Source organism: Mandrillus leucophaeus, unplaced genomic scaffold, assembly GCF_000951045.1.
Source record: "Mandrillus leucophaeus isolate KB7577 unplaced genomic scaffold, Mleu.le_1.0 Scaffold577, whole genome shotgun sequence".
Lineage (NCBI taxonomy): Eukaryota > Metazoa > Chordata > Mammalia > Primates > Cercopithecidae > Mandrillus > Mandrillus leucophaeus.
In genome coordinates this window covers 1,042,116-1,069,296 of record NW_012106219.1, presented here as the reverse complement: position 1 = coordinate 1,069,296, position 27,181 = coordinate 1,042,116, and the positions used below count along the sequence as shown (strand labels likewise).

The window sequence follows — 27,181 nt, the reverse complement described above, 5'->3', positions numbered from 1 at the left end:
TTTTACCTAGGGCAGTGCTAGTCATGTCAAGCAGAGAAGGCAAATTCTGTGTCTCCTGGACTGAAGCAGATGAATTGTTGAAGCTGGGCTTTTTGCATATGAAACAAGTAAGAATATTCTTGGTTTTCCTGCCAGATGTGGTGACTCACGCCTGTAATCCCAGCCCTTTGGGAGACTGAGGCCGGTTGATCACCTGATGTCAGGAGTTCAAGATAAGCCTGGCCAACATAGTGAAACTCTGTTTTTACTAAAAATACAAAAGCATTTAGCCGGGCGTGGTGGCACACACCTGTAATCCCAGTTTTTTGGGAGGCTGAAATAGGAGAATCACGTGAACCTGCGAGGTGGAGATTTCAGTGAGCTGAGATTGCGCCACTGCACTCCAGCTTGGGTGACAGAGCAAGACTCCGTCTCAAAAAACAAAAGAATATTCTTGGTTTTCATTTTTAAAACATTAGTCCAGTGTTGCTTGATCCTCCAATTTTCAAAGGCAAGCTAAAAATCAGTACTATTTTAATTCATACTAGAATTTTAGCCAAAAACACTTAAGCCATGGGCCACTATTTTATAACCTCCTTTAAAGTGGAACGCAGGACTGGCAAATTATAGCCTGTATCTTCAAATACTGCCTGCCTGCTGTTTTTCTGTAGCCCATGGGGTAAGAATGATTTTTATATTTTTTAATGGTTGGGAAAAATATCTCCTTTTTGCACAGTACCCTCACCGAATTGGTGGGGAGGGGCTGCTGCTATTCGGGAAGCAGTAGCAATAACAGAATTCAGGCTATACAGTCATTTTTCAAAAGGTTTAAATTTTGTCTCTACCATTTACTGTGATACCTTGGGTAAGTTACTTCAGTTCTCTGTGTCTCAGTTTTTTCATCAGCAAAATGGGGAAAATAATAATCTGTGACAATAATAGCACAATGCCTGGAACAGAGTTAAAAATCAGTAGATTTCAACTACTGTTATTTTTATTTATTTTCATTTTTTGAGAAGGAGTCTCGCCCTGTCACCCAGGCAGGAGTGCAGTGATGCGATCTTGGCTCACTGCAACCTCTGTCTCCCGGGTTCAAGCGATTCTACTGCCTCAGCCTCCCAAGTAGCTGGGATTACAGGCGCCCGCCACCATGCCCGGCTAATTGTTTGTATTTTTGGTAGAGACGGGGTTTCACCATGTTGGCCAGGTTGGTCTCGAACTCCTGACCTCTTGATCAGCTACCGTTATTAAAGTCCCAGTTTTCTCTCCTCATCATTCTTGTTTTGGAATATTATTTCTTGTATTACTGTTACTGCTTGTCCCTACCTCACATGTCAATAACAATATTGTTGGTACTTTTTTCACAACAAGGCATTCTGGTAAAGATTAATTCCTGCAACATAAAAACCTTTAGGATTCAGTAGTTGTACCCATTTTCATTTAAAAATGTTATTTATTCATCGCATAATAGGTGTTAATAGAATTTGAGTTTTACCAAAGTAATACTGAATTTTAATATGCAGATACATAGTCCTGCCCTATGTCAGAGGAACACACTTTAAAAAAATTGTAGCATCATTGTATACAGTAAAATGCACAGATCATGAGTGTATAGTTAGATAATTTTAAGTGTATATACCTGGACTCTAACTCCCAGTCAAGCTGGAACATTGTCACCAACTCAGAAAGTTATCTCATGTCCTTTTACAATTTGTTCTCCTTAGAGGTAACCACTATTCTAATTTCTCTCCCCATAGATTAATTCAGAGCAATCACATTCACTCCTTACCTTCTTCTGGTCTTTTATTACCATGGTGACCACTAGACCCTCTTCTGCCTTTGTGCAATTTAGAAAAAGATCCCCTCTCTGATGTTTTGGAGAATAGAGCATCAGCTGGATTCTAGACCTACTGATCCCCTTTGCCTGGGGTCCTTGTACTGGAAACAACTTGCCCAACCATACATGGCGATCTTAACTCCATGTTTTTCATGTTTTGCTCCTATGGGGGTGGTGTGGCGGGCAACGGAGTCTCGCTCTGTCACCCAGGCTCGAGTGCAATGGCATGATCTCAGCTCACTGCAACCTCCGCCTCCCAGGTTCAAGTGATTCCCCTGCCTCAGCCTCCCAAATAGCTGGGATTACAGGCGCCTGCCACCACTCCCAGCTAATTTTTGTATTTTTAGTAGAGACGGGGTTTCACCATGTTGACCAGGCTGGTCTCGAACTCCTGACCTCAAGCGATCCACCTACCTCAGCCTCGCAAAGTGCTGGGCTTACAGGCTGAACTACAGCACCTGGCCCTCCATGTTTCTCTCTTAACTCCTTATTTCTCTAAATCAGTGGTTGTTAAACATTTTGCTCTGAGAACCCCTTTATACTCTTAAAAATTGTTCAGGATCCCAAAGAGCTTTTGCTTTGTGTAGGTTATATATATTTCCAAACAACCAAAAAGATTTAAGAAGACTAACAGTAACATTGTTTTACATTTGGCAGTGCCCTTTACTGAATAGCTTAATGGAAGATAGCCGGATTCTCCTATCAGCTTCTTCATTCAGTCTGTTGTAATATGGTGGTTAGCTTCTGGAAAATTGCACTGTACAATTTTTATTGTATGTAAACATTGCAAGAGAATGAAAGTGAAAATGACAGTTTTATTATTTAGTTTATTAAACTAACACAGTCTTAGTTTTATTATGAAAAAAGTTTGACCTTGTGGATCCCCTGAAAGGTATTCCTGGACCACATTTGGAGAATGTGTACTCTAAATACTTGCTTATGCTGCTGTTTCATGGTTTGTTTTCATTTGTTTTATTTTTTGCAGTTTTAGATAATACCTATTGATAATAGCTACATGGAAGGTGAATATTTAGCTTTTCCTGTGTATTTACACACTGCACACATAATCTGTTCTCCTGTTATAGCAATTTCTGGTTAGGTTAATATTTAGTGCTTTTTATTATAATTGACATAAACATTATTTATATTTGAATATTGTTGTATACTTTTATTTTACTTCCTTTCTTGTATAACAACTTTTTATTTTCCTTGGATTTGATTATGCTTTTTGGGGCAGGAGAGAGGGTTCCTTAATTTTCTGTATACTTACTGCTCCTTCATTTCTCAGATTCTGACAGCAATATAGTTGTCTTTCTGTATCTTCAGACTCACCAGGTAACTCACCAAGTTTCTTTCTTTCTTTCTTCTTCTTTTTTTTAAAATGATTTCTTGCCTGTCATTCATTAGTTTTCTAGTCCAGACTGTTTGCACTCTAGGTGTGTTGCCATACAAATGTCTTGAGAGTCGTAATCATCTTGGAAGAATTGCCTTTATCTTCACATGCTAGATCTGCAGTTTTATAAATCTGAAGAAAAAGATAAATTTTTAAAAAATCTTGCGTGTCTGAGAATCATTATTCCATCCTCATATTTGATAATTTATCTGGGTGTAAAATTCTAGGTTAGCATTCATTTTTCTCTCAGCATTTTGATGGCATTGCTCCATTATCTTCTAATGTGATGCCATTCTGATTCCTTGTTTGTACATGACTTTTTTTCCCCCTTTGGTTGTCTACAGGCTGGAGATTTTCTGCTTATACCTTTTTTTTTTTTTTTTATGCTTTCAGCTTTCAACATTTTTATTGACGTGACTTGTCTGCTGTCATTCATTTTCATTCTTTGTGGCTTAAAGTTTATTTGTTTTATCCCTTTACTATCACTTTATTGAGCTTTCAGGAGGAAGTAAACAAACATTTAACTGGAAATCAATATTAGAAATTCAACTCAGCTATCTTGATAGCTTTTTAAAGATTTGTTAGAATATTTCCTTTTACATTAAAAATTGACTTAATGATAATTAATAATGAATAATAATGGAAACTATCTGAATTACTATTAGCATTAATTTAAGATCAGACAGGATGGTCTAGAAAGATTGATGAGGCATCTTCTGATCGTCTTCTTCAAAGTTCCAAGATTGTCTCCTTCATGAGGAATTTTAGAGGCAACTCATTACCAACTTGGTAGTTTTGCTTTGTGGCATTATTAAGTTTCACTTTTGTAATTAATATTTTGCCTTTTTCATTTATGTTGAAATGCATATGTGCTGGTGTGCTTTAGTTATTTTCCTTTATTGTTTTAAGTTCACATGTATATGATTTTAATACTTTCTGCTACCATCCTTTGTAATTTGATGAGCAACGGAGAAAAGCCCTATTAATTTTGACAACATATTAAAAGTAGTATTACTGCCCTTGTAATAGTTCACACATGTAGGGCTTATTAGTATGGGTCAATTTAAGTAAACCTTTTACAACAGTAGAGATTCACGCTGTGGGCCGGGCATGGTGGCTCACATCTATAATTCCAGCACTTTGAAGCAGGAGAATTGCTTAAGACCAGCCTGGGCAACATAGTGAGACTGCCACCTACACAAAAAAATTAAAAAATTAGCCAGGCGTGGTGGTACACATCTGTAGTCCCAGCTACTCGGGAGGCTGAGGTAGGAGGATCACTTGAGCCCAGGAGGTTGAGGCTGCAGTGAGCTATGATTGCATTATTAGACTGTAGCTGGAGTGACAGAGCAAGACCCTGTCTCAAAAAAAAAAAAAAAAAAAAATTAATTAAAAAATATATATTTAAGAAAAATAATTTTAAAAATCAGGCTATGTGGTTTCTCGTTAGAAAGGAGTATTATCCAAGTGTGACATGGTGTCTGTACTTCATTTATTATCAGAGTTAATTTGCCTAAGCTGTTTTAAGTCATTTTCCTTAAGCAGCACATGGAGTCAAGATAATATTCAGACCTTATTAGCTCTGTGATATTACATAAATAATTTTACTTCTCTGGGCCTCATATTTATCTGTAAATGATGTATTGGATTAAACTACTTTCATGGTACTTCCATAGGGGATCTGTTCCTGAGAACTGTATTAATCACATATTCAGAAGCATCTACTGGCTAGCCAGGTACTATAACTGGAATTTTAAAATTGCTAAGTACTCCAACTTTCAGGAAACATTGTGTAGCTAGGAAAGACCAACCAGTTATGAAAACCAAATTAGTCACAACCTATTTAAATGCCTATATTTATTCTTAGAAGAAAATCACACCCCTGGATCCAAGAGCCAGGAGAGTGGTGGAATAGGGAGCAACATTCAATATTACCACTGAGTTTTTACTGCACATGCATTCAGTGCTAGGCAGTAGGGCTCATAGGGTCAAAGCACTTCTCACATGTAGGGAGACAAATATTCCTGATCTCAAGAACTATAATTATTTTTTCTAGTAGTCATCTTGTTTAACATTTAAAATTCCAAACTTGGACAGGAATTTTAACTGTCCTCATTTAAATTATGTTATACTTTCAGATGAATATATTTGGAATTTTCTTACCAAAAGTTACGCATTTTAAATGAAATTACCCATATTTGAATATGAATGTGTGATAATTATATTGTTGAAAGGCATTAAAAGCCAGCATTTGTATAAAAGTGAATCTAGAACAGGTTTGTTCTTTTTTTTCTTTAATCTTGACACTGAATTTTAGAATGAATTATATAAAATTAGAGCATTAGTATTGTGCTTAAAATTTTTAGGGAAACAGTTAGTTGATACTGGTAACAATGTGGACTCTAGTTTCATTCAGCCAGTGGTAGAGAAAATCTGTCTTCACCAATTTATCTCTGGTAAAGGATATTATTAACAATAACATTTGTGTATAATGCTGTTGTTTACGAACATTTGCCTGCTTGTGCTAGTCTAGGCTTTCTTTTTGCCGTCCTGATGCCTTTTACTCACCAATATGAATTTGAAATTCTGCTAAAATTTCACTTTATAAAACGGATACAAGGCCAGGTACAGTGGCTCGTGCCTGTAATCCCAGCAATTTGGGAGGCCAAGGCGAGCGGATCAATTGAGGTCAAGAGTTCGAGACCAGCCTGGCCAACATGGTGAGATCCTGTCTCTACTGAAAAGACAAAAGTTAGCCGGCCCTGGTGGCATGAGCCTATAATCCCAGCTGCTCGGAAGGCTGAGGCAGGAAAATTGCTTGAACCTGGGAGGCAGAGGTTGCAGTGAGCTGAGATGGCGCCACTGCACTCCAGCCTTGGTGAGGGTGAGACTCCATCTCAAAAAAAAGAAAAAAATGGATACAGTTCTGTTCAGCGTAGATTGAATAAACACCGTATAGAAATGATAGTCATGTCCGGGCGCGATGGTTCATGCCTGTAATCCCAGCACTTTGGGAGGCCGAGACGGGCGGATCACGAGGTCAGGAGATCCAGACCATCCTGGCTAACACGGTGAAACCCCGTCTCTACTAAAAATACAAAAATTAGCCGGGTGTGGTGGCAGGCGCCTGTAGTCCCAGCTACACGAGAGGCTGAGGCAGGAGAATGGCGTGAACCCGGGAGGCGGAGCTTGCAGTGAATGGAGATGGCGCCACTGCACTCCAGCCTAGGCGACAGAGCGAGACTCCCTCTCAAAAACAAAAAAAGAAATGATAGTAATTTTTTAAACTATATAGAAAAAAGAATAGGAGATTTTAAACTTATTATTCATATATGTTAATATTCTACTTTGCACTACCCTGCTTGTCTGATACAAAAGTGATTAAGTTATGATCCAACTCTAAATGCATTGCATTGATAGTCTGCCCTTTTTTTTTTTCCCATTTCCAACCTATTTTTATTTAACCTAAGACTGTGCTAGTTTTATGTGATGCTAATAATTTGGTTCAAGTTTCATAGATTTCTCACAGTAGTTACATTATTATGCAATGGCTTTAAATTTTATTGTTTTTTCTTTCTGTATTGCTGCTTTTATGTTGCAGGATTTTTTAACAAAAAAGTATGTTAATGAGAAATCTGTTTTGTAGACCTTGTCGTTTGAGATTAAGTTCTCCTTTTCAAACCTTTCCCATTTGAATTCCAGTACAGAATAATGCCTTAATGTCATTAATCATAACATGTTGGTATAATTCCCAATTTTGACTCTAAATACTAATTTATCTTAACTAAATGAAATCCAATAATTGACAAAAGGTCAGAGGCCTTTGTGAAATATATCATAGTACTTACAAATATAGAGAGCAACTTTCTGTATAATGCCAGACACTTAGAAAACTGCTTCTTTTTTTTGTGTGGAACGTAACGTTTATAGTGGACTTCCTCACTGCAGTTGAGACAGTAGCAATCTCATTTCAAAAGGCAAATTAAAAAGCAAAATTCAGATACTGATTTAAATGAATAACAAAAAATGCAAACAAATGTTCGATGTCCTCATGGATTGTTAACTTTTCAGCCAGAGATTTTGTGTTTTACATATAGCAGATATATTTGGTAATCAATGCAGTTAATAATTAGCGGATCACCACATCATGTCCTTTTGATGCTTTCATACTGAGGAAAGAAACCTAATGTAGAAACCAAGTGAATATGTCCCAGTCTACAAAACCCAGAACTCAAAACCCTTTATATGGAAAAGTAGTTTAGATTGATTATTTAATATAAATAGGATCCCAGAAGGCAGTATACCCAGTCATAGCTGGAAGTGAAGATCAGAGTTCAAAACCTAGCAACATGGTAGAAAAGAACTAGATATATTTGGTCTCCAACTAGGGAGAAAAAAAGATGAGAGGAGTTGAAAATACTAGAACATTAATGGGAAATGTAGTTTTTTTGTTTTGTTTGAGATGGAGTCTTACTTTGTCACCAGGCTGGAGTTCAGTGGCGCCATCTCAGCTCACTGCAACCTCCACCTCCTGGGTTCAAGCGATTCTTGTGCCTCAGCCTCCTGAGTAGCTGGGATTACAGGCACAAGCCACCACACCCAGCTAATTTGTGTATTTTTATTCGAGATGGGGTTTCACCATGTTGGCCAGGATAGTCTCGATCTCCTGACCTTGTGATTCGCCCACCTCAGCCTCCCAGAGTGCTGGGATTACAGGCATGAGCCACTGCACCCAGCCGGGAAATCTAGTTTTTAAAAGTGTGAATCACTAAATTGTTTTAATGTCCCAGCTGTTTTTCTGTTTTGGAAAGCATTATGCCAGCCAAACAACACATCTGTGGGCAGCTGGCCTATGCACCCCCATATTTACCTGTGTTACCCAGCATGTGTCTAAGTAACTAAATCTGTTTCTGAATGTTCAGTATATTTTGAGTTGAATATATTGTGTTGGATTTTTTCTCTCTATATGTTTTTTGAATAAATAGTATTGGTTCTTTTCTGTATATGTATTTTTTGATAATACAATTTTTAACCCTAAGAGATGTTTTCCTCTTTAGTATCCTGGTTCCTAAAGCACTGTTGTTGCATTTGATATAGAAATGTAAAATATTATATCTGAGCACTTTGAAAAATGTCTCTTAAAAGCTTCAGTCAACCTGTAAAAAAGGTTCAAATAGAGGTGCCTACGAATGTGAAGTGATTTGTTAGTTTGAGAACAGAATTAAAATTACATGAAAAAATATACATTTTTATTTAAGTTTATAATTGAAGCACATTTACTAAAGCCTCTTAGGGAACTGATTGAGGTGACCTAATTCTTAACTAATTGAAGTACCAGAAAAGAATTTGTCCTTCATTTTGTTTAAGATATAACTTCTTAAGTAATTTTATTTTATCATCTAATGCTGAGATTTATTTGAACTAGAAATTAGTACTGTGCCAGAGTGAGAGTGCTTCTGAAAGCCAGGTCTTTCTGTATCTACTGTTGCAAGGTGGTTATAGGCCAGTGTGTGCTGCAGTGTCTTCATTTATAAACTGGGCTAAAAAACTTGAGGTTTAGGAAGATTAATTAGATAATAATTGTGCAGCACCTGTGGGAGTTCTGTTACCTTTTAAGCACCATGCAAGGTGCACCAGTTTTACTGCAGTAGAAGGGAGGAAATGTCTCGGTGACTTGTTTTAAATTAGGCCAGGTAAAGTTACATACCCCAGTGAAGAAGCGCTTGTTAGTGGTTTTTCTTTTTCTTTTTTTAAATTATGAAATATTTCAAGCACACAAAATACAGAGAACCTGAAGTATATTTTGTACGTTTTGAAAGTCTTAAATATCACATACTTACAAAACACTTAAATATGTGGTGTTATATATTGTGCAACCTGCCTTTTCTGGGGGGTCAGCAATTACGTTTCTTACGCTTATCTAAAAATCAGCAGTGCTAGTACATTTGTTTTTTGTTTTTTTTTTTTTTAATTTTTATTTTTTAATAGAGATAGGGTCTTGCTATGTTGCCCAGACTGGTCTCGAACTCCTGGGCTCAAGCAGTCCTCCTGCCTCTGCCTCCTAAAGTGCTGAGAGTATAGCCATGAGCCACTGGGCCTGTTCACTAGTTGAATCTTTTTAGCAGTATTATATGAATCTATAATAATTTATTTCAATTTTTTTTGTTGTTGCCGACAATGGTAGTGTATATTCTTGGACATATTTCCTTACATATTCAAAAGTTTATCCAGGATTTATACCTAGGAATGGAATCGCCAGGTCATAAGATAAATGTGTGTCAGGGGTATCCAATCTTTTGGCTTTCCTGGGCCACACTGGAAGAAGAATTGTTTTGAGCCACACATAAAATACACTAACACTAACAATTGTTGATGAGCTGAAAAAAAAAATCACAAAAAAAAATCATAATGATTTAAGAAAGTTTATGAATTTCTGTTGGGCCACATTCAAAGCTGTCCTGGGCCATACGCAGCCTATGGGCCACAGGTTAGACAAGCTTGGTGTGTGTTTATTAGATACTGCCAAATTGTTCTCCAAAGCAATGATACCTAAATTTTTGTCGAGTGGAAGTTCCCAGGTTCCCTTTGTTACACACTTTTTCTAGCACTTGGTGTTAGGTATTCTTTTATTGCCTGGTAGATAGGAACTCAGTTGATTTCCTCTCCGCCCTCTGTATTAAAATATAATTTACATGGAATAAAACTCATGCATTTTATGTGTACAATTTGATTGAATTTATGGTAATTGTATAAGGTCGTATATCCACCCCAACAGTCAAGATACGAAACATTTCCATCACCCTAATAAGTTTCTTCACGCCTGTTTGTAGTCAGTCTCCCCTTCCCCAGCCAGTAAGCTGCTTTTGTCATTATGGTTTTGCCTTTTCTAGAATTTGATAAAGATGTAATCATACAGTGAGTAATCTTTTGTGCTAGACTTCTTTCACTTAGCATGTTTTTGAGATTCAGTCCTGATGGTGTGTGTTATTTTGTTCCTTTTTGTTGCTTTCTGTTTCATGGTATGAATATACCACAATTCATTCATTCATCAGTTGATGGATATTTGGGTTGTTTCTAGTTTGGGGCTAGTATATAAATAATGATGCTGTAAATATTCATGTACAAATGTTTGACTCAGTTGATTTTTGATTATTGATATTTAAAAATCTTGCCACCCTCTAATTAGTTTGAATAATTTGACTCTTAGATTTTCTACATAGACAAATTATTTAGAAATAATAACAGTTTTGTTTTCTTTTTTCTAATACCTAATCTTGTTATCGTTTGTGTACTTGCTGTAGGATCTCTAGTACAGTGTTCAATGGAAACAGTCAATTTTAGTGGGCATTCCTGTATTCCTCAATTAAAAGGGTATGGTGAAGTATAAAGTTTCACCATTAAGAATGAGGCTTTCTATAGGCTTTTGATTGTTAGCCTTACTGATGTTAAAGAATTTCAGCCTTTGCTAGTTTGCAAAGATTTTTTTTTTTTAATGGAAGTTGAATTTTGTCAAATATGTTTTCTGTATATTTTGAGATAGGCACGGGGTTTTTCTTCTTAAATCTTACGTGGCTTTTTCTTTAAGTAAAGCTTACTCTTTGAAGTGTTAAAATTTAATCACTCTAAAAACATTTTTAATAAATCTCTTAGATTAAAAACTTTTTAATCTTGAGCATACTTTAATCCCTTCTCCATGACTCAGATTGTATTATGGAACATCATTTATCTATCATACATGGTGTTAATTCTTGACTATAAATTGCTCAAGGTTTAAGCCATGTCTTAATCACATTTGAATTTCCCACAGGATCTAGCACAGTATATTGCAAATAGCAGGCATTAATAAATGCTGAACTAGGCTACCTCTCTTGCTAAATAGCCACAGTTTGTTTTACGTTATGAATTATGTTGCATCCCTCCCTTCCCTCATTATCATGCTGACTGCTGATATAACTTTTATGAATCATAAAGAATTAAATAATCATGCTTTTTAAAAAATATATCTAAGCTGGCCAGGCATGGTGGCTCACGCCTGTAATCCCAGCACTTTGGGAAGCCGAGGTGGGTGAATCACGAGGTCAGGAGATAGAGACCATCCTGGCTGACACGGTGAAACCTTGTCTGTACTAAAAATACAAAAAGTTAGCCAGGCGTGGTGGCAGGTGCCTGTAGTCCAGGCTGCTCGGGAGGCAGAGGCAGGAGAATGGTGCGAACCCAGGAGACAGAGCTTGCAGTGAGCCGAGATCGCGCACTGCACTCCAGCCTGGGCAACAGAGCGAGAGAGACTCTTGTCTCAAAAAAAAAAAAAAGAAAGAAAACTGATCTAAGTTTTATTCACTCATCAAATATATAAGCGCCAACTAATGCCAAGCCCAAGCTTGGCTTGGAGCTGCCTGTAATGCAAAATGAATATGAATGGATACTCAAAAGATCTTAGAGCCTAGTAGAGAGAGGATCTTTATGTGAATTATTCTAATGAAAGAAAAGTGATCACTAGGAATTTAGAGAGAAAAGATTAGATAGACTTTGCAGATTTAACAGCTCTTCTATGAAGTACATGATGGTGGTGCATAGGTTTGGGGTCTATAATCTGGCTCATCAAACACTCTTGTTTATTTCCTGATTCTTAAGCCACGTTTCACGTTATTGAGGTGCTGAATAAATTGACCTGTGGATAAGTGAAATGTTTTGTAAGTGAAATTCCTTAAGAAATTGAATTTTTAAAAAACTGTAATAGTGCTGAGAAGTGAGTTTTGAATGAACACGAGAAGTCAAACTCTAGCATGGTTTATAAAGGTCTTTTGTGACTTGCCCCAGTTTCTTGTCCATCATTTCTCATACCCCTTTCCACCATATTGGGCAGTCCAGCCAAAGCACGTGTGGCTCTTGGAAATGTCATGCATTTTAGCTCCATAATTTTTGAAAAATCTCTGCCATATATATAATTTCCTTTAACTCTGTCTTCTGCTGAGGTAATGAGTATTTGTCCTTTAACATTCCACTGAAGTATTTTCTCCCTTGGGAAGTCTTCCTGAAACTCATCCCCTCTTACGTGCTCTCTGTGCATTTTCCTATTAGAGCTCGTATCATATTTATTTCTTTTTGTATATTTGTCTATTTTCCAGACTGATCCAACTGGTCTCTTTCCTGGCAGAGCATCTATTTCCAGTGCCTAGCACAGCTCTTGGCACATAGTAGACATTTATAATTTATTCTCAAAATGATTGTTGAACAGTTAAAAATGATATATTACAATGCCTTGAAATTTGTCATCAATTTGCCAGTTGGGGCTGCATATTCTTTTACAGATGTCTGCCTGTGCTGTTTGGCTATTCATTTATGTACTGTTGGAAGAGAAAGCCTGCCAAATGGGGTGGGTGTGTGCGCACATTTGGCTGTCTCAGCAGCTGATACCAAATGTTGGAAATAACTATTTCCATCTGTCATTTTCATTCCCCCCACTCTCCCTCCACCCTAAAATTAATTATGTTAGGAACAATTTCTTACCTCCTTAGATACTTATGTCAGACAAGGGCTCAAGCAAAAGATGTATACTTTATCGTTAAAGTTTTGTAATACCTTATGACTCCATGGAATTCTTGTAACTTTCTTTTCACAGCTGGGATATCTTACATGGCTTGATAAATTCTTCAGACTTATTACATACTCTAATTCCTTGCAATACACTCATTGTCTTACACACATAGTATATTGACATGTGCTACAGAAACCATGACATTCTCATAGCAATGGACTGATTCTTAGAATAAACAGTATTTGTTGTTCGATGTTAAATTCTATGTTTGAAATCTCAACCTAAGAACACACTATATCACATCACATTGTTGTTGGTTGCTTCAGCATCTGGGATTAGACCTTTCTCAGTGGTATCATGTTAAAGTTCTTCATCTTAGAATTAAAAACATATAATGTTAGGTTTCATTCCTAACTGAATTCTTGCTTCAACCAAATCTGTGTTCTAATACAGGGGTCCCCAACCACCAGGCCACAGACCAGTACCGGAACTGGTCTTGGCTAGGAACTTGGCTGCACAGTTAGCATTGCTGCCTGAGCTCCACCTCCTCTCAGATCAGCGGGGACATTAGATTCTCTTAGGAATGCGAACCCTATTGTAAACTGTACGTGTTAGGGATCTAGGTTGTGCGCTTCTTATGAGAATCTAATGCCTGATGATCTTCTGAGGTGGAACAGCTTCACCCCAAAACCATATCCCAACCCCCCTCAATCTGTCTGTGGAAAAATTGTCTTCTACGAAACTGGTCGCTGGTGCCAAAAAGGGTTGTGGAGGGCTGTTCCAGTAACCCATCCTGTTCTTGTGCATCGTTCATAGTTTTTCTTCCTAATTTTTTATCCTATTAGATAGGTTTAGGTGAAGTCTACTTTCTCCCTTAAGCCTACCCCATATTGGGTTTCCAAGTAAAGGACAGAGTCATGTACTTCAAGAGGCTGTTCATGTATACTATGAATTTTTGCAGTCTTTACTATTTATTGAGTGACTACTTATTTAGGTATCTTTGTTTTCTTAGCTCTTTGCATGTGAACTTGGGTACAAATCAGAAATTTGCTGTAATTCTAAAGTGACAGAATAGAGGGATCAAGTTATAAGGGCACAGGGAGGGAGGAGTATCTAGGAATTATGAATGTCATGACCCCAAATAATGTTCTAATACTAAATTGTTTTAAGTGGATAAAAATGAAAATTCTATAAAATCTTGTGCTGGTTTTGTTTCTTGAATTTATAAGTAAGTTTTTATCATTGAATATTTTCTCATTTTTTTCTACTGCTTCTATCTTTAAAAGAAAGTGAGGAATTTTATCAGACCATGGTTTAGAGTAGAGCAGTGGGATAATAGGATTATGTATTTTTATGTATAGAATTTTATCCTATTTTTTGAAATTCTAATTGTTTAAATAATTTTAGTATCATTGTTTGTTCTGTTCCTTATTTTCCTGTAATTTTTTCTTGTGGATGGTTTAGAATAGTTTTATACCTGGTATGAAATATAAACCATCTGTAGCAGGCCTAACACATAATTTCTTAAACGATCAGATAGAGAGATGCCCTGGATTTATAATTTACAAGGCTCATCATCATATTATATGACTAAGTTGTAACATAACCTCTTCTAAATTATTAAATTTTAGAAGATATCACCAAAAGTTGTGCATGCAAAATAAAAATTATGGAGTGTATCATTGCTTGAGTCAGGGTTAGCAGGTAGGGTGTTGAGATTAGAAGTAGACAACTCTCCTAGAGACCAATGTCCCAGTCCAAGAACCATTAAGATGAGCCCTGGAGCTACCATTTAATCATTCCTGGGTTGATTTTGATGAGAGGCACAACTCCTTTGGTCTTTATGTCTTCATTTATTAAAATGATAATCCATGAGGTTTTTCCGATCCTGAGCCTTCTGTTGTTCTGTCTGGAGATAAGATACTTAACTGTCTTTTTCATATTTTAGGACCCAGATGATGTGGTACCAGTTGGCCAAAGAAGAGCCTGGTGTTGGTGCATGTGCTTTGGACTGGCATTTATGCTTGCAGGTGTTATTCTAGGAGGAGCATACTTGTACAAATATTTTGCACTTCAAGTAAGTGGAAAAATTATTTTGTGTCTCTGATTTTTTTTTTTTTTTTTTGCCTCTCCTGATATGCGTTACAAAATTGTTTACAACTTGCTGTAAGCTTGTACTTTTTATCTGTGACCTTCAGCCAGAGTGGTAGTTCTATTTTAAAGCTGTGTTTAAACATCTTTCCATGATATGTTTGCTGAGCCCATCACACACAGTCACTAAAAGCAGAGTAACTTGAAATGTTGCTGACTAAAGGATTTATTTAGGTCATTGGGTGATTTTACTAACCTTTATTTTCCTACTATAAATAAGGGTTGAGAGGAATAGTATTATGAATTGCCAGTTGAATAAATACATCAGCCACAAATGTTGTCATATTGATAGGCCATAACTTGATAGTCAGCTTGGACTCCCGTTGGTCCTACTGTACCCTTGGGCCCAGAGTACAGTAAGACCATGTCTCTGCTGCTTTTCCAGTCACTGGTTTCACTAAAGAACTGGGTGACTTCAGCGGTGATATTGAAATAACATAGGATTAATAGTAATCCCAGTGGGTTAAGACAAAGGTTTTCCTTCTGATTAATTATAATTTACAGTCTATTTTGTGATATATTTCTCTTGGCAATAATTCAGAGGTTTTTTTAGGAGTTTTGAAGAGGAAATTACTTTCAAGGTTTTATGACTACTTCAGCTGTTTCAAAATTTGGAGAAAGTTGACAACGAGACTTATTAAAATAATTTAAATAACTAATTTTGAAACATTCTCAATTTCATGCTCATTTTCTGTGTTGTTCAAGATGATCAATCACATGTTGATAGACATTACCAAAATACTAGTCATCTTTTTTAATACCGTTTTTTTACAAGAAATACATATAGTATAGAAAAAATCATTGCAATTCCATTTTCCGGAGATAACATTTGGTGCATTAACTGTTTTTTTTTTGTTTGTTTGTTTGTTTGTTTGTTTTTGTTTTTAACGGAGTTTCGCTCTTGTTGCCCAGGCTGGAGTGCAATGGCGCGATCTCAGCTCACTGCACCCTCCACCTCCTGGGTTCAAGTAGTTCTCCTGCCTCAGCCTCCCAAGTAGCTGAGATTACAAGTGCCTGCCGCCACACCTGGCTAATTTTTGTACTTTTAGTAAAGACGGGGTTTCACTATGTTGGCCAGGCTGGTCTCAAACTCCTGACCTCAGGTGATCCACCCACCTTGGCCTCCCAAAGTGCTAGGATTACAGGCGTAAGCCACCGCGCCTGGCCCGGTACATTCACATTTTATATACCCTTAGTCTTTATTGTGTGTGTAGAGTGTGTGTGTGTGTGTGTGTGTGTGTGTGTGTACATGTACTGTGTGTTTGATTTTTTTTGAGATGGGATCTCACTCTGTCACCCGGGCTGGAGTGCGGTGGTGCAATCACAGCTCACTGCAGCCTCAACCTCTTGGGCTCAAGCAATTCTCCTGCCTCAGCCTCCCCAGTAGTAGCTAGGACTACAGGTGTGTGGTACCATGCCCAGCTAATTTTTTTATTTTTTGTGGAGACACGGTCTCACCATGTTGCCCAGGCTGGTTTTGAACTCCTGGGCTCAAGCAGTTCATCTGTCTCAGGCCTCCACCCCCAAAGTATTAGGATTACAAGCATGAGTTACTGCACCCGACCTCATATACTGTTTTTTCTTTTTGTAAAAGTGAGACAGTAGTATAAAGATTTGCTGTAATCCCATATTTTCCGCTGAATTGTGATATAAAGGGAAAATTAGAAATATGCATATAGAAATTTCAGAAAAGTTATCCCGTTTTTGGCTAATAAGAAAAAAGTGATTTAATTAGTAGACCATATCAAAACTTTTTAATATATTCTTTCAGAAAAACTTAACTAGTTTTGGAATATATTCTTTTATAAAAACTGCTTACAAGTAGAGTAGGTCTGTTGTTTCTTTATATTTATTTGTTACTGGATAGCTAATTATTTTTATGTTCTGTTTTCACCTACCACGAAAAGTAAAGGGAAAACCAGCTGCCTTTCTTCTTTTGAAGCTGTTCTTTTACAGTGCTTCAAAACCTGATCTTAAAGAATATGCTAACTCTGTAATTAAACTGTCTGACTTGTCATCTAAAAGCAAGAGTTTGCAAGCAAAATGCTATTTAGATAGAGGTGGCAGCTTAAGTAATGCTTATTTAAAAACCTGTCTCATGCTGAATTGCTGAAATGAGTCTTTAAACTCTATAGCCAGATGACGTGTACTACTGTGGAATAAAGTACATCAAAGATGATGTCATCTTAAATGAGCCCTCTGCAGATGCCCCAGCTGCTCTCTACCAGACAATTGAAGAGAATATTAAAATCTTTGAAGAAGAAGAAGTTGAATTTATCAGTGTGCCTGTTCCAGAGTTTGCAGATAGTGATCCTGCCAACATTGTTCATGACTTTAACAAGGTGAGCCAAGTGTCCAGAATTGTAGAAAGAGTGCAGGTTCTGTAGTTTATGCTTTTTGTAGTTTTAATTTCAATATTTGCTAGTTTATTATATTTAGAGTTCAGTTTAATAAACTGTCAACATTTGGTGGGCTCTGCTTTGTCTGAAGCAGACCCTGGTGACCCAGCCTTCTCATATCTTGTCTTTCCTTTCCCTTAAAGCCCACCTTATGACTGTTCCTCCTTTGCTGACAAACTAATATTTTTTATATGTTCCCACATTTTCTTAGATAAGAGGTAATTTATGTCCCTGTTTTTTGGTAGCATTTTCAAAATCAATAATTTTGTTAATCTGTTTTTAAGTTCTCATTCTACATTTCCCCCCAGTTTTTGAGCATTTTTATGTAATGCAGAAAAGTTGAATATCCAAAATCCTCCACTTTGTTCCAGATATTGTCATATTTGCTTCATCTCTTTTTCTGTCATTTGATGTAAGTACTTATGCTGTTATCTCTCAAGAATGAGATGTCCTCCTACATAACCACATCATTATCACATCTAAGAAAATTAACATGATCTTGTAGGACAGTAGTCCCGCCTTATCTATGGGGGATACAAGCTAAGACCCCCCAGTGGATGTCTGAAACCGCAGATAGTACCAAACCGTATATATACTATGTTTTTTCGTATTAGTGTACATATATACATATGTTAAAATTTAATTTACAAATTAGCCACAGTAATAGATTAACAATAATTAATAAAACAGTTAAAATACTGTAATAAAAGGTATGTGAAGGTGGTTTCTCAAAATATTTTACTATACTGTACTTACCTAGGTATTTGTGGACTGTAGTTAACTGAAGGTAACTGAAACTCAGGAAGCACAACCTCAGATAAGAGAGACTACTGTATTTAATATGTTTACAATTTATATTTGTGTTTAAATTGCCCCAATTTTTGTCCCAATAATTTTTTGTTTTTTCAAATCAGGATTCAGAGATTCAGAAGTTCATGTATGACCTGTGATTTTTGTGTCTCTCTGTATAAGCTTGCCATTTTGAACACTCCAATATATTACTGAAGTTAGCTTTGCAAACATTTCGTGCCTGATACATCTGATGGATGTTTAGAAACCAGTTTGAAAATTTACTTATTTCAAGGAAATAAACATCCAAAGCAAACAGTAAATAATAATAGCTAACACCGAGCTCTTAGGAATCAAAATGTTGACATTGTTTGGTTTAACTTATTCTTAAAAACCATCCTATGAGACAGTCTTTCTCAACCGGCATTTCTCATTTGAACCATAGAACACAAAATCATTTAAATGACTGTTTCTCCAATGTTCTAACGATGGTAGTAGTATTGAAGATACATACGAGAAAACTTAATCTTTATGCGCAATGGACAGATAGCCTTAGAGGGCATTTGAGCTTATAAGTGAGAAAGTTAAATTGCTTAATTATATAATAAGTATTTGCAGTTAATTTGAATATGTGTTATTATTTATTATAGAAATACACTCTTGATGAGCATTTTATTTACTGGTAGCAATATTTTTTCCTCTCCCATTCCCACTTCCAACTTCATCCAGCCAAATTCTGAATTTGTTGAAATGCAAGTGATTTATACATTCTAAAGCCAATTCATTTTAATGATACAAATTATTCTTAAAAATCCAGTTGCTGCCTGTTTTGCTATTACTGTGACTACACTGTATCTTTTTCTTCCCAGAAACTTACAGCCTATTTAGATCTTAACCTGGATAAGTGCTATGTGATCCCTCTGAACACTTCCATTGTTATGCCACCCAGAAACCTACTGGAGTTACTTATTAACATCAAGGTATAAGAATGTTGACTATTTTTGATGAATGATGCCCTTATAGTGTTTTGGAATACCCTGTTGAGAAATTAGCCCTGTAGGAGCTCATTTTATCAGACTGTAGTTAAGAATTTTACAAGGAGGAACGAATACTCATGGTTTTTGTTTTTAATGTTTTATATCTTGAAATTGAAATACAATTTCTCAAATAATGTTTTAAGTTTTCCTAAAGAGCCAGAGAGTAAATACTGGCCAACTACTTAATTCTGTTGCCATAGACAATATGTAAAACAAATGAACATGACTATATTCCAAAAAAAACTCTACTTATAAAAATAAGCCGGGGATGGAGGCTCATGCCTGTAATCCCAGGACTTCGGGAGGCCTAGGTGGGAGATTCGCTTGAGGCCAGGAATTGGAGACCAGCCTGGACAACATAGAACATCAAACAAACAAACAGATGGTGGGTGGTAGTTTGGCAACCTGTTCCATACCATAATGTGTAAGAATTTTGTCTTGTTACTCTAGTCTACTCAGTAAATGTTCTGAGATAGTCATGTCATGTATTATTTTCTGAATGTAGGCTGGAACCTATTTGCCTCAGTCGTATCTGATTCATGAGCACATGGTTATTACTGATCGCATTGAAAACATTGATCACCTGGGTTTCTTTATTTATCGACTGTGTCATGACAAGGAAACTTACAAACTGCAGCGCAGAGAAACTATTAAAGGTAATACTTTTTAAATGTTGAAGTGTTGGGCAGAAAAGTTCATTGCGTTAAACTAGATTTAGGTGAAGCCTAGTCATTGTTACCAATATACTTGCCATGAGTGAGATAATATTGTGTCGTTATATAATATTCCCAGGTTTCTACAGAATTATCTTAATTCTATTTATAAGTCCGCCCTTTTCAGATGGAGAGAAAAGGTCAATGTGAAATGTCATTGCCTTGAGATGCTGGTACCTCATTTTCCATCTCGTTAGTCACCCTATCCAACTTCACATCCCAACCACTGTGTTTCAGCCATACTGAAAGGGTTTTTATTATCCAGAGGGTCTCTTGGGACCAAGTCTTCAGCTTTGTTTTCAGAGATCTGGATTCTAAGCAGGCCGTTTGCCTTTTGGATCATATTGGGAATAATCACTGTCAGGGTAGTTGGAAAGGAATTTGGGTGAAGAATTAAGAGCATTGATACAACTAATGTTGTAGCTTTGCCAAATCATTTAACCTTTATTTTCTCACCTGAAATATAAGGATTACAGTATCTCCCCATTTCCTTTTAAGCTCATTGTGAAAATAAAGTACATGTGGCAGCTGTGGAAAGTAAGAAGTGCCATTCAGATACACTGTGGTGTGATTTCTTTGGAATTGTGTCACCCAGTAAAAGTGCTTTCCTGGCTTTTTGCTAGCATTTTAAATAATACTGTTCTCTCATCTCTGGCTGTTGAGTCATCTGAAACCAGCTTGATTTCATGGTTTTTTTTTTTTCCCCAAGTTTTATTTTAGATTCAGGGGGTACATGTGCAGGTTTGTTTCAAAGGGTGTATTATATTATCTGATGGGAGGTTTGGGGTACAAATGATCCCATCACTCAGGTAGTGAGCATAGTACCCAATAGGTAGTTTCTCTTTTTTTTTTTTTTTTTTATTATTATCAAGTTCTGGGTTACATGTGTACAATATGCAGGTTTGTTACATAGGTATACATGTGCCATGTTGGTTTGCTGCACCCATCAACTCGTCATTTACATTAGGTATTTCTCCTAATGCTATCCCTCCCCAAGCCCCCCACCCCATGACAGGTCCCGGTGTGTGATGTTCCCCTCCCTGTGTCCATGTATTCTTATTGTTCACCTCCCACTTATGAGTGAGAACATGCGGTGTTTGGTTTTCTGATCTTGTGATAGTTTGCTGAGAATAATGATTTCCAGCTTCATCCATGTCCCTGCAAAGGACATGAACTCATCCTTTTTTATGGCTGCATAGAATTCCATGGAGTATAGGTGCCACATTTTCTTAATCCAGTCTATCTTTGATGGACGTTTGGGTTGGTTCCAAGTCTTTGCTATTGTGAATAGTGCTGCAGTAAACATACATGTGTATGTGTCTTTATCATAGCATGATTTATAATCCTTTGGGTATATGCCCAGTAACGGGATTGTTAGGTCAAATGGTATTTCTGGTTCTAGATCCTTGAGGAATCACCACACTGTCTTCCACAATGGTTGAACTAATTTACACTCCCACCAACAGTGTAAAAGCATTCCCCAATAGGTAGTTTTTCAACCCTTACCTCCTCCCTCCCTCCCTCCCTTCCTTATAGTCCTCTGTATGTATTGTTCCCATCTTTATGTCAGTGAGTACCCAGTGTTTACCTCCTACTAATAAGTGAGAGCATTGTAAGGTAGTTATTTGGCTTTCTGTTTCTGGGTTAATTCATTTATGATAATGGTCTCCAGCTGCATCCATATTGCTGCAAAGGACATGATTTCATTCTTTTTTATTGCTTTGTTGATTTCTTACATTTAAAAATGCTCTTGGTTCATAATTTTTTTTTAAGTCAGCCTTACACATGCCATGAAATTTACCCTTTTTAGTGTGCAATTCTGAGTTTCCACAAAGATACACATGGTCTTGCAAGCACCACCATAGTCAAGATACGGAACATTTTTAATACCTTCAAGTTCATGAATTTGTAAGCAATCTGTGTAGCATTATTAATGTTGCTGTGATCTGTCAATATATTAATAGTTCAGAAAAGGGAGAAAAATTATTTTTCTTCAGCATAAACAGATTCAAACTGTATAAGTTTTTGTGGAGTATAGAGTGAAATACTTCTATACATCTAAATAATAACTATAAAAAATATGTGAATGTTTATGACTAAAGAATCAAAATTTTAAAAAACTTTTCCCCTCTCCAACAGGTATTCAGAAACGTGAAGCCAGCAATTGTTTCGCAATTCGGCATTTTGAAAACAAATTTGCCGTGGAAACTTTAATTTGTTCTTGAACAGTCGAGAAAAACATTATTGAGGAAAATTAATACCATAGCATAATCCCACCCTTTACATTTTGTGCAGTGATTATTTTTTAAAATCTTCTTTCATGTAAGTAGCAAACAGGGCTTTACTATCTTTTCATCTCATTAATTCAATTAAAACCATTACCTTAAAATTTTTTTCTTTCCAAGTGTGGTGTCTTTTATATTTGAATTAGTAACTGTATGAAGTCATAGATAATAGTACATGTCACCTTAGGTAGTAGGAAGAATTACAATTTCTTTAAATCATTTATCTGGATTTTTATGTTTTATTAGCATTTTCAAGAAGACGGATTATCTAGAGAATAATCATATATATGCATACGTAAAAATGGACCACAGTGACTTATTTGTAGTTGTTAGTTGCCCTGCTACCTAGTTTGTTAGAGCATTTGAGCACACATTTTAATTTTCCTCTAATTAAAATGTGCAGTATTTTCAGTATCATATTTAACTATTTAGAGAATGATTTCCACCTTTATGTTTTAATATCCTAGGCATCTGCTGTAATAATATTTTAGAAAATGTTTGGAATTTAAGAAATAACTTGTGTTACTAATTTGTATAACCCATATCTGTGCAATGGAATATAAATATCACAAAGTTGTTTAACTAGACTGCGTGTTGTTTTTCCCGTATAATAAAACCAAAGAATAGTTTGGTTCTTCATATCTTAAGAGAATCCACATAAAGGAAGAAACTATTTTTTAAAAATTCACTTATATATATATATACAATGAGTAAAATCATAGATTTTTCTTTAAATAAAAATAAGTCCTTTTAATAACTAAACCAGATTCTTTGTGGATACTATTAAAATAACATTTAAGCCTCAACCTTGAATGATGTTGTTTAATATAAAATGCTTTTATTTTTCATGGAAGGGCTATCAAAGCCTAACGTTTCCAAGGAACATAAAAGAACTGTGCTTCTCTGAGAGTGCCCGCCTCAGAAATGGAACATTTTGAGTTAATAATGATGATTCTTACACTTCTAAGTTTGCTTCCTCTCTGAAATAATTCAGAATCCACCCCCATTTAAAATATCTATGATTCATTTCACCTCAAATTCCTAAGACAAAAAATGTCAATTCTGACTTTAGGAGGTCAGAGTTTTTAAAGCTTCAAACTCTTAAAGGATTTGGTCTAGAAACCAATTCTAATTCAAAAGGATATTATTTACTCATGGCTCTTCGTTTCATGTCAGTAATATTGTCAGAGCTTTAAGCCAGTGAGTTGGGTATTCAGGAATTAACAATTTTAGAAGATAATATGTTTCAATACAATGAGAATTGGTTTTTCCTACTTTCCAGGCTCTAAAATTACATGAATTTTCAGGTAGCTGTGAACATTTAGGAGCACATTGTTCATTGAGCATCTTTTATATGCCCAACATACGATATTATGTTGAAGATACATCTGCAAAGAAGAAAAAAAGCCACTGCCATCGTGGAGACTCACAATCTAGGAAAAGAGACGGACAGCAACCAACTAGTTACAATACATTGGAATCAGTAGTATGAGGGAGAACGGGTGTAGGTTCTTTGGAAAACATTTAGGAGAGTCAGTGAGACTTTCAGAATGTGAAGTGCATGGGATTAGGTCATGGAAGACCGTATATGTCATCTTAAGGACTTCATTCAGTAGACCATGGGCCACTATTGAAGCTTTACATTTTGGAAGGAGTTTGTTTTCCCAGTGATTATAGTAGTAATGCGGTATTAGGGTAGCTGAACTGCAGTAATAATCCCAACATCTCACTGGCTTCATGCAGTAGGAATATGCCTTCATCACAGTCCAGTGTGGCAGGCAGCCTCCAGACTCCCAGGGACCCAGACTTACACTTTACTAAATATAATTGTTTCATTTGAATTTTTAAAGGTTTTTGTATAATCATCTTAGTAAAACCTTTGATAATTCTTCACAACATTTGCAATCATTGATTTGGCCACATTGAGCTAACAGGATACCCATGATTTTACTTCATTTCCATTAGTATTCTGATAAGTTCCTTTAGAGTCAATTGAGTAGAGAGTACCCCTCTCACCCAGGCTTAGTCATGTCCCAGGAATTTTGGAACTCCAACTGAGGTTTCAGGTTCATTATTCATTCTAGGGCTGAATGGATAATGTGCCCTTTGAACTCTTGTGCCATGCTGGAAACTGTGGTCTTGGTGTGGCATGGAAAAAACAGGGCAAAGGATGTGGATGAGAAGATGACAAAGAAAATCAGATACACAGAGAGGACTGCCTGGTCTCTCAGTGGGTTCCAGGGAGACTTGGCTATCCTTCCCTGTTCTTGAGTTCTGTCTAGTCCATTTGGGCTCCTATAAGAAAATACCATAGACTGAGTGACTTCAAACAACAAAAGCTTATTTCTCACAGTTCTGGAAGCTGGCAAGTTCAAGATCAAGTCACCTGCAGATTCAGTGTCTGATGAGGTCCTCCTTCCTCACAGACAGCTGTCTTCTCTCTGTGACCTTATATCACAGATTTGTCTGGGTTCCTCATATAAGGACACTGATCCCATTCATGGGGGTTCCACTCTGATGACCTAACACCTCTCAAAGGCCCCATTTCCTAATACTGTCACCTTGGGGGTAAGGATTTCAACATGAATTTGGGGGGACACAAACATTCAGACCATAGCAAGTTCCATAATGCAGCCCATCGTGCGTGTGTGTGTGTGTGTGTGTGTGTGTGTGTGTGTGTGTGTATTTATTTATCTATCTAAGATAGCTCTAGTTTGCTGCTTTGCAACACATTCTGCCTCTATTGCATTGGTTTAAAAAAACAGTACAGAAGTCAAGATGAGACTATGTAAATCTTGACAAGTTGTTAGGATTCTGGCCGTGATTGTTCATCTGTGACGCAGGAGTGAGAGTCTGGCTCGAAAGGTGGCTGAGAATTAAAATAATAGGCATGAAAGTGCTTCGTACAGGTCTTTACAGTTGTTGACAATGCCTTTTTTGAAACCTATCACTGCTGTATATTAGCAAGCAAACACTGATCTTGTTTTGTAATGTGTAATTTTTCATTTCTGCTTTTCCTATATCCCTTTTTAGACTCCACATCCATATTAGAAGCAAGAAAAAAAAACGTACACAGTGTTCTAAATGTTGTTTATCTTGAATAATAGAAGGAGGAGTGTAAAACTTAAAGGCTGATTAATAATGCAAATGAAAAGACATGGATTATTGAATGGAAAAGGTCTAGATTCTATGTTTGAATGTGGTTATGAATTAATGTTGGCAGAATCTCTAAGATTCTGCTAAGTGCACATTTAATAGTTTACTAGACATCTTCTCTTCCACCTAGCAAAGAGTTTGTTGCCCAGAGTTATATAAATCTTACTCTAATGCAAATCTAATCTTTGCATGTTTAACTCTTTGAGACTTAGGTTTAACTCTTCGAGACTAAGGACTTCATGTGTATCTATTTAGAAAAAGAACATTTCTTCATCTCCACAAAGCTATACAGCCATCAGTTTGTTGAATATCTTGTCCAATGTTATTGCTAGCTTGCTGCTTTCTGAGTCTTTGTGGCTAGTGCTTTTTTGAGGAAGAAGCATGATTTAGTCTCAGCTGTCTATTGATCATTTTAGGCTTTTACTGAAAAACTTAAGAACAATTTAATATTTTTTTGAACTATTTAGTGAATTTTGAGGCCATAAATTATTTCCTGTTAGCACACAGGTATAGATTGTAGATTCCACACTTTTAATCTTCCAGCCACCTGTTGCAGATTGGTTCTGAGAAGCAGGATGAGTGGGAGTGGGCTCTTTAGGGGTCAAAATTGAGACCTAAGTGGTATAAAACGAGATAATCTAGCTTTCTCCCACTTATAATAATTTGATGGGACTTCTATATCTGATTTTTAAGCTTGCATTTTAGTTTATATTTTCATTGTAAAAAAATCAAATAATATAGAAATGTTGAAGGTAAAAAGTAAATGTTCCCCCCATTCTACCATCCTCCTTCCTCAGTCCCATTCCCCAACAGTTTAACGTGCAATACAATAATGTGTGATACACAATGACCTAGTTCTTGCCCTAGTGACTAAGAAGATGCAGACACCTTCTTTTCAAATGATGTGGTCTTACCCCCATCACAAATGGAGTGTATTTAAGAAACCCAAGCCAGAAACCCCAAGTCTTCACAGTCACCATGTCCTCCACCTCCTGATAGCTTCCTGTTGTTCTTCTGCTCTAGTGGTTCTCCCTGCTTCCCCACACCCACCCGTGAGCCACAACAATCTTTCCAAAACACGAATTTGATGGTTTCACACCCCAGCTTAAAACACTTTCCTGGCTTCCCCTGGTTCTTAGGATAAAGACCAAAATACTTAATGCTGCACAGTCCAGTCCCAACCCACTCTCCAGCTTCATCTTAATCACACCCCTCTTTGCTCCTAGTGTCCTACCACATTGCCTGCCTTACTGTTTCTTCGTAAATGCTATTCTTACTTCCTGAAGATTATTTCCATCTGTTCCTCCCACACCCTTCAGTTAGCTTCCTCTCAGCCTTCAGAATTTAATTCAGGTGACCCTTCCTCAAGAGAAACCTTTCCTGAACCATTAGGAAAGGCTTTTCTTGTTTCTCAGTCTCATAGCATCATCTGTCTCTTTTTTGTGACTTGAATATAATATTTTATGTTTTGTCATTGTTGCTTGTTTGGTTAATATATTTCCCCCACTAGACTGCTCAATACCTTAGTAGGGCACCTGACATGTAGTTGGAGCTCTTATTTATTGAATGAATGAATGATTCCTTCCTGTACCACTCTAGTCTTGCCCACTGTCATTTTTATTCTGGGTACTATATTTCCCAACCAGTTGTCTGGCTTTCTCCTCAGATCTCATCCCCATGGATCTGAGTGAGTTGCCTTGAATATAAATCTAATCATGTCTTCTGTAAGATTCAGTGATGGTGTCCTGCTGCACTTAAGAGAAAATCCTTTTTTCAAGCCCTAAAATCCTGCCCTCACTAGACTTCTCTCACCATTTCTCTATTTGCATCCTAACCTTTCAGTTTTGGCCTCATACAAGCTTACAGCCCTGCCTGAAACGGTTGTCTCTGTCCCTGCTCCACCCCCT

At 36.8% G+C, this 27,181-nt stretch overlaps 1 protein-coding gene across 1 annotated transcript; it reads left to right on the top strand.

Moving 5' to 3' along the window:
* Positions 1–22,880, top strand: ITM2B (integral membrane protein 2B). Its single transcript, XM_011998618.1, has 6 exons — positions 1–107; positions 14,693–14,821; positions 17,031–17,237; positions 18,953–19,063; positions 19,626–19,776; positions 21,973–22,880. Exons 1-6 carry the CDS (start codon positions 24–26, stop codon positions 22,056–22,058), a joined length of 768 nt encoding a protein of 255 aa, XP_011854008.1. The 5' UTR covers positions 1–23; the 3' UTR covers positions 22,059–22,880.
* Positions 22,881–27,181: the final 4,301 nt, after the last annotated feature.

Excerpts from the sequence above, each read along its gene's own strand:
- ITM2B (XM_011998618.1), top strand. The coding sequence starts at position 24 with ATGTCAAGCAGAGAAGGCAAATTCTGTGTCTCCTGGACTGAAGCAGAT. Across the intron at positions 19,064-19,625 it reads AGTTACTTATTAACATCAAG|GCTGGAACCTATTTGCCTCA; the intron begins GTATAAGAATGT and ends TTCTGAATGTAG. Across the intron at positions 19,777-21,972 it reads GCGCAGAGAAACTATTAAAG|GTATTCAGAAACGTGAAGCC; the intron begins GTAATACTTTTT and ends CCTCTCCAACAG.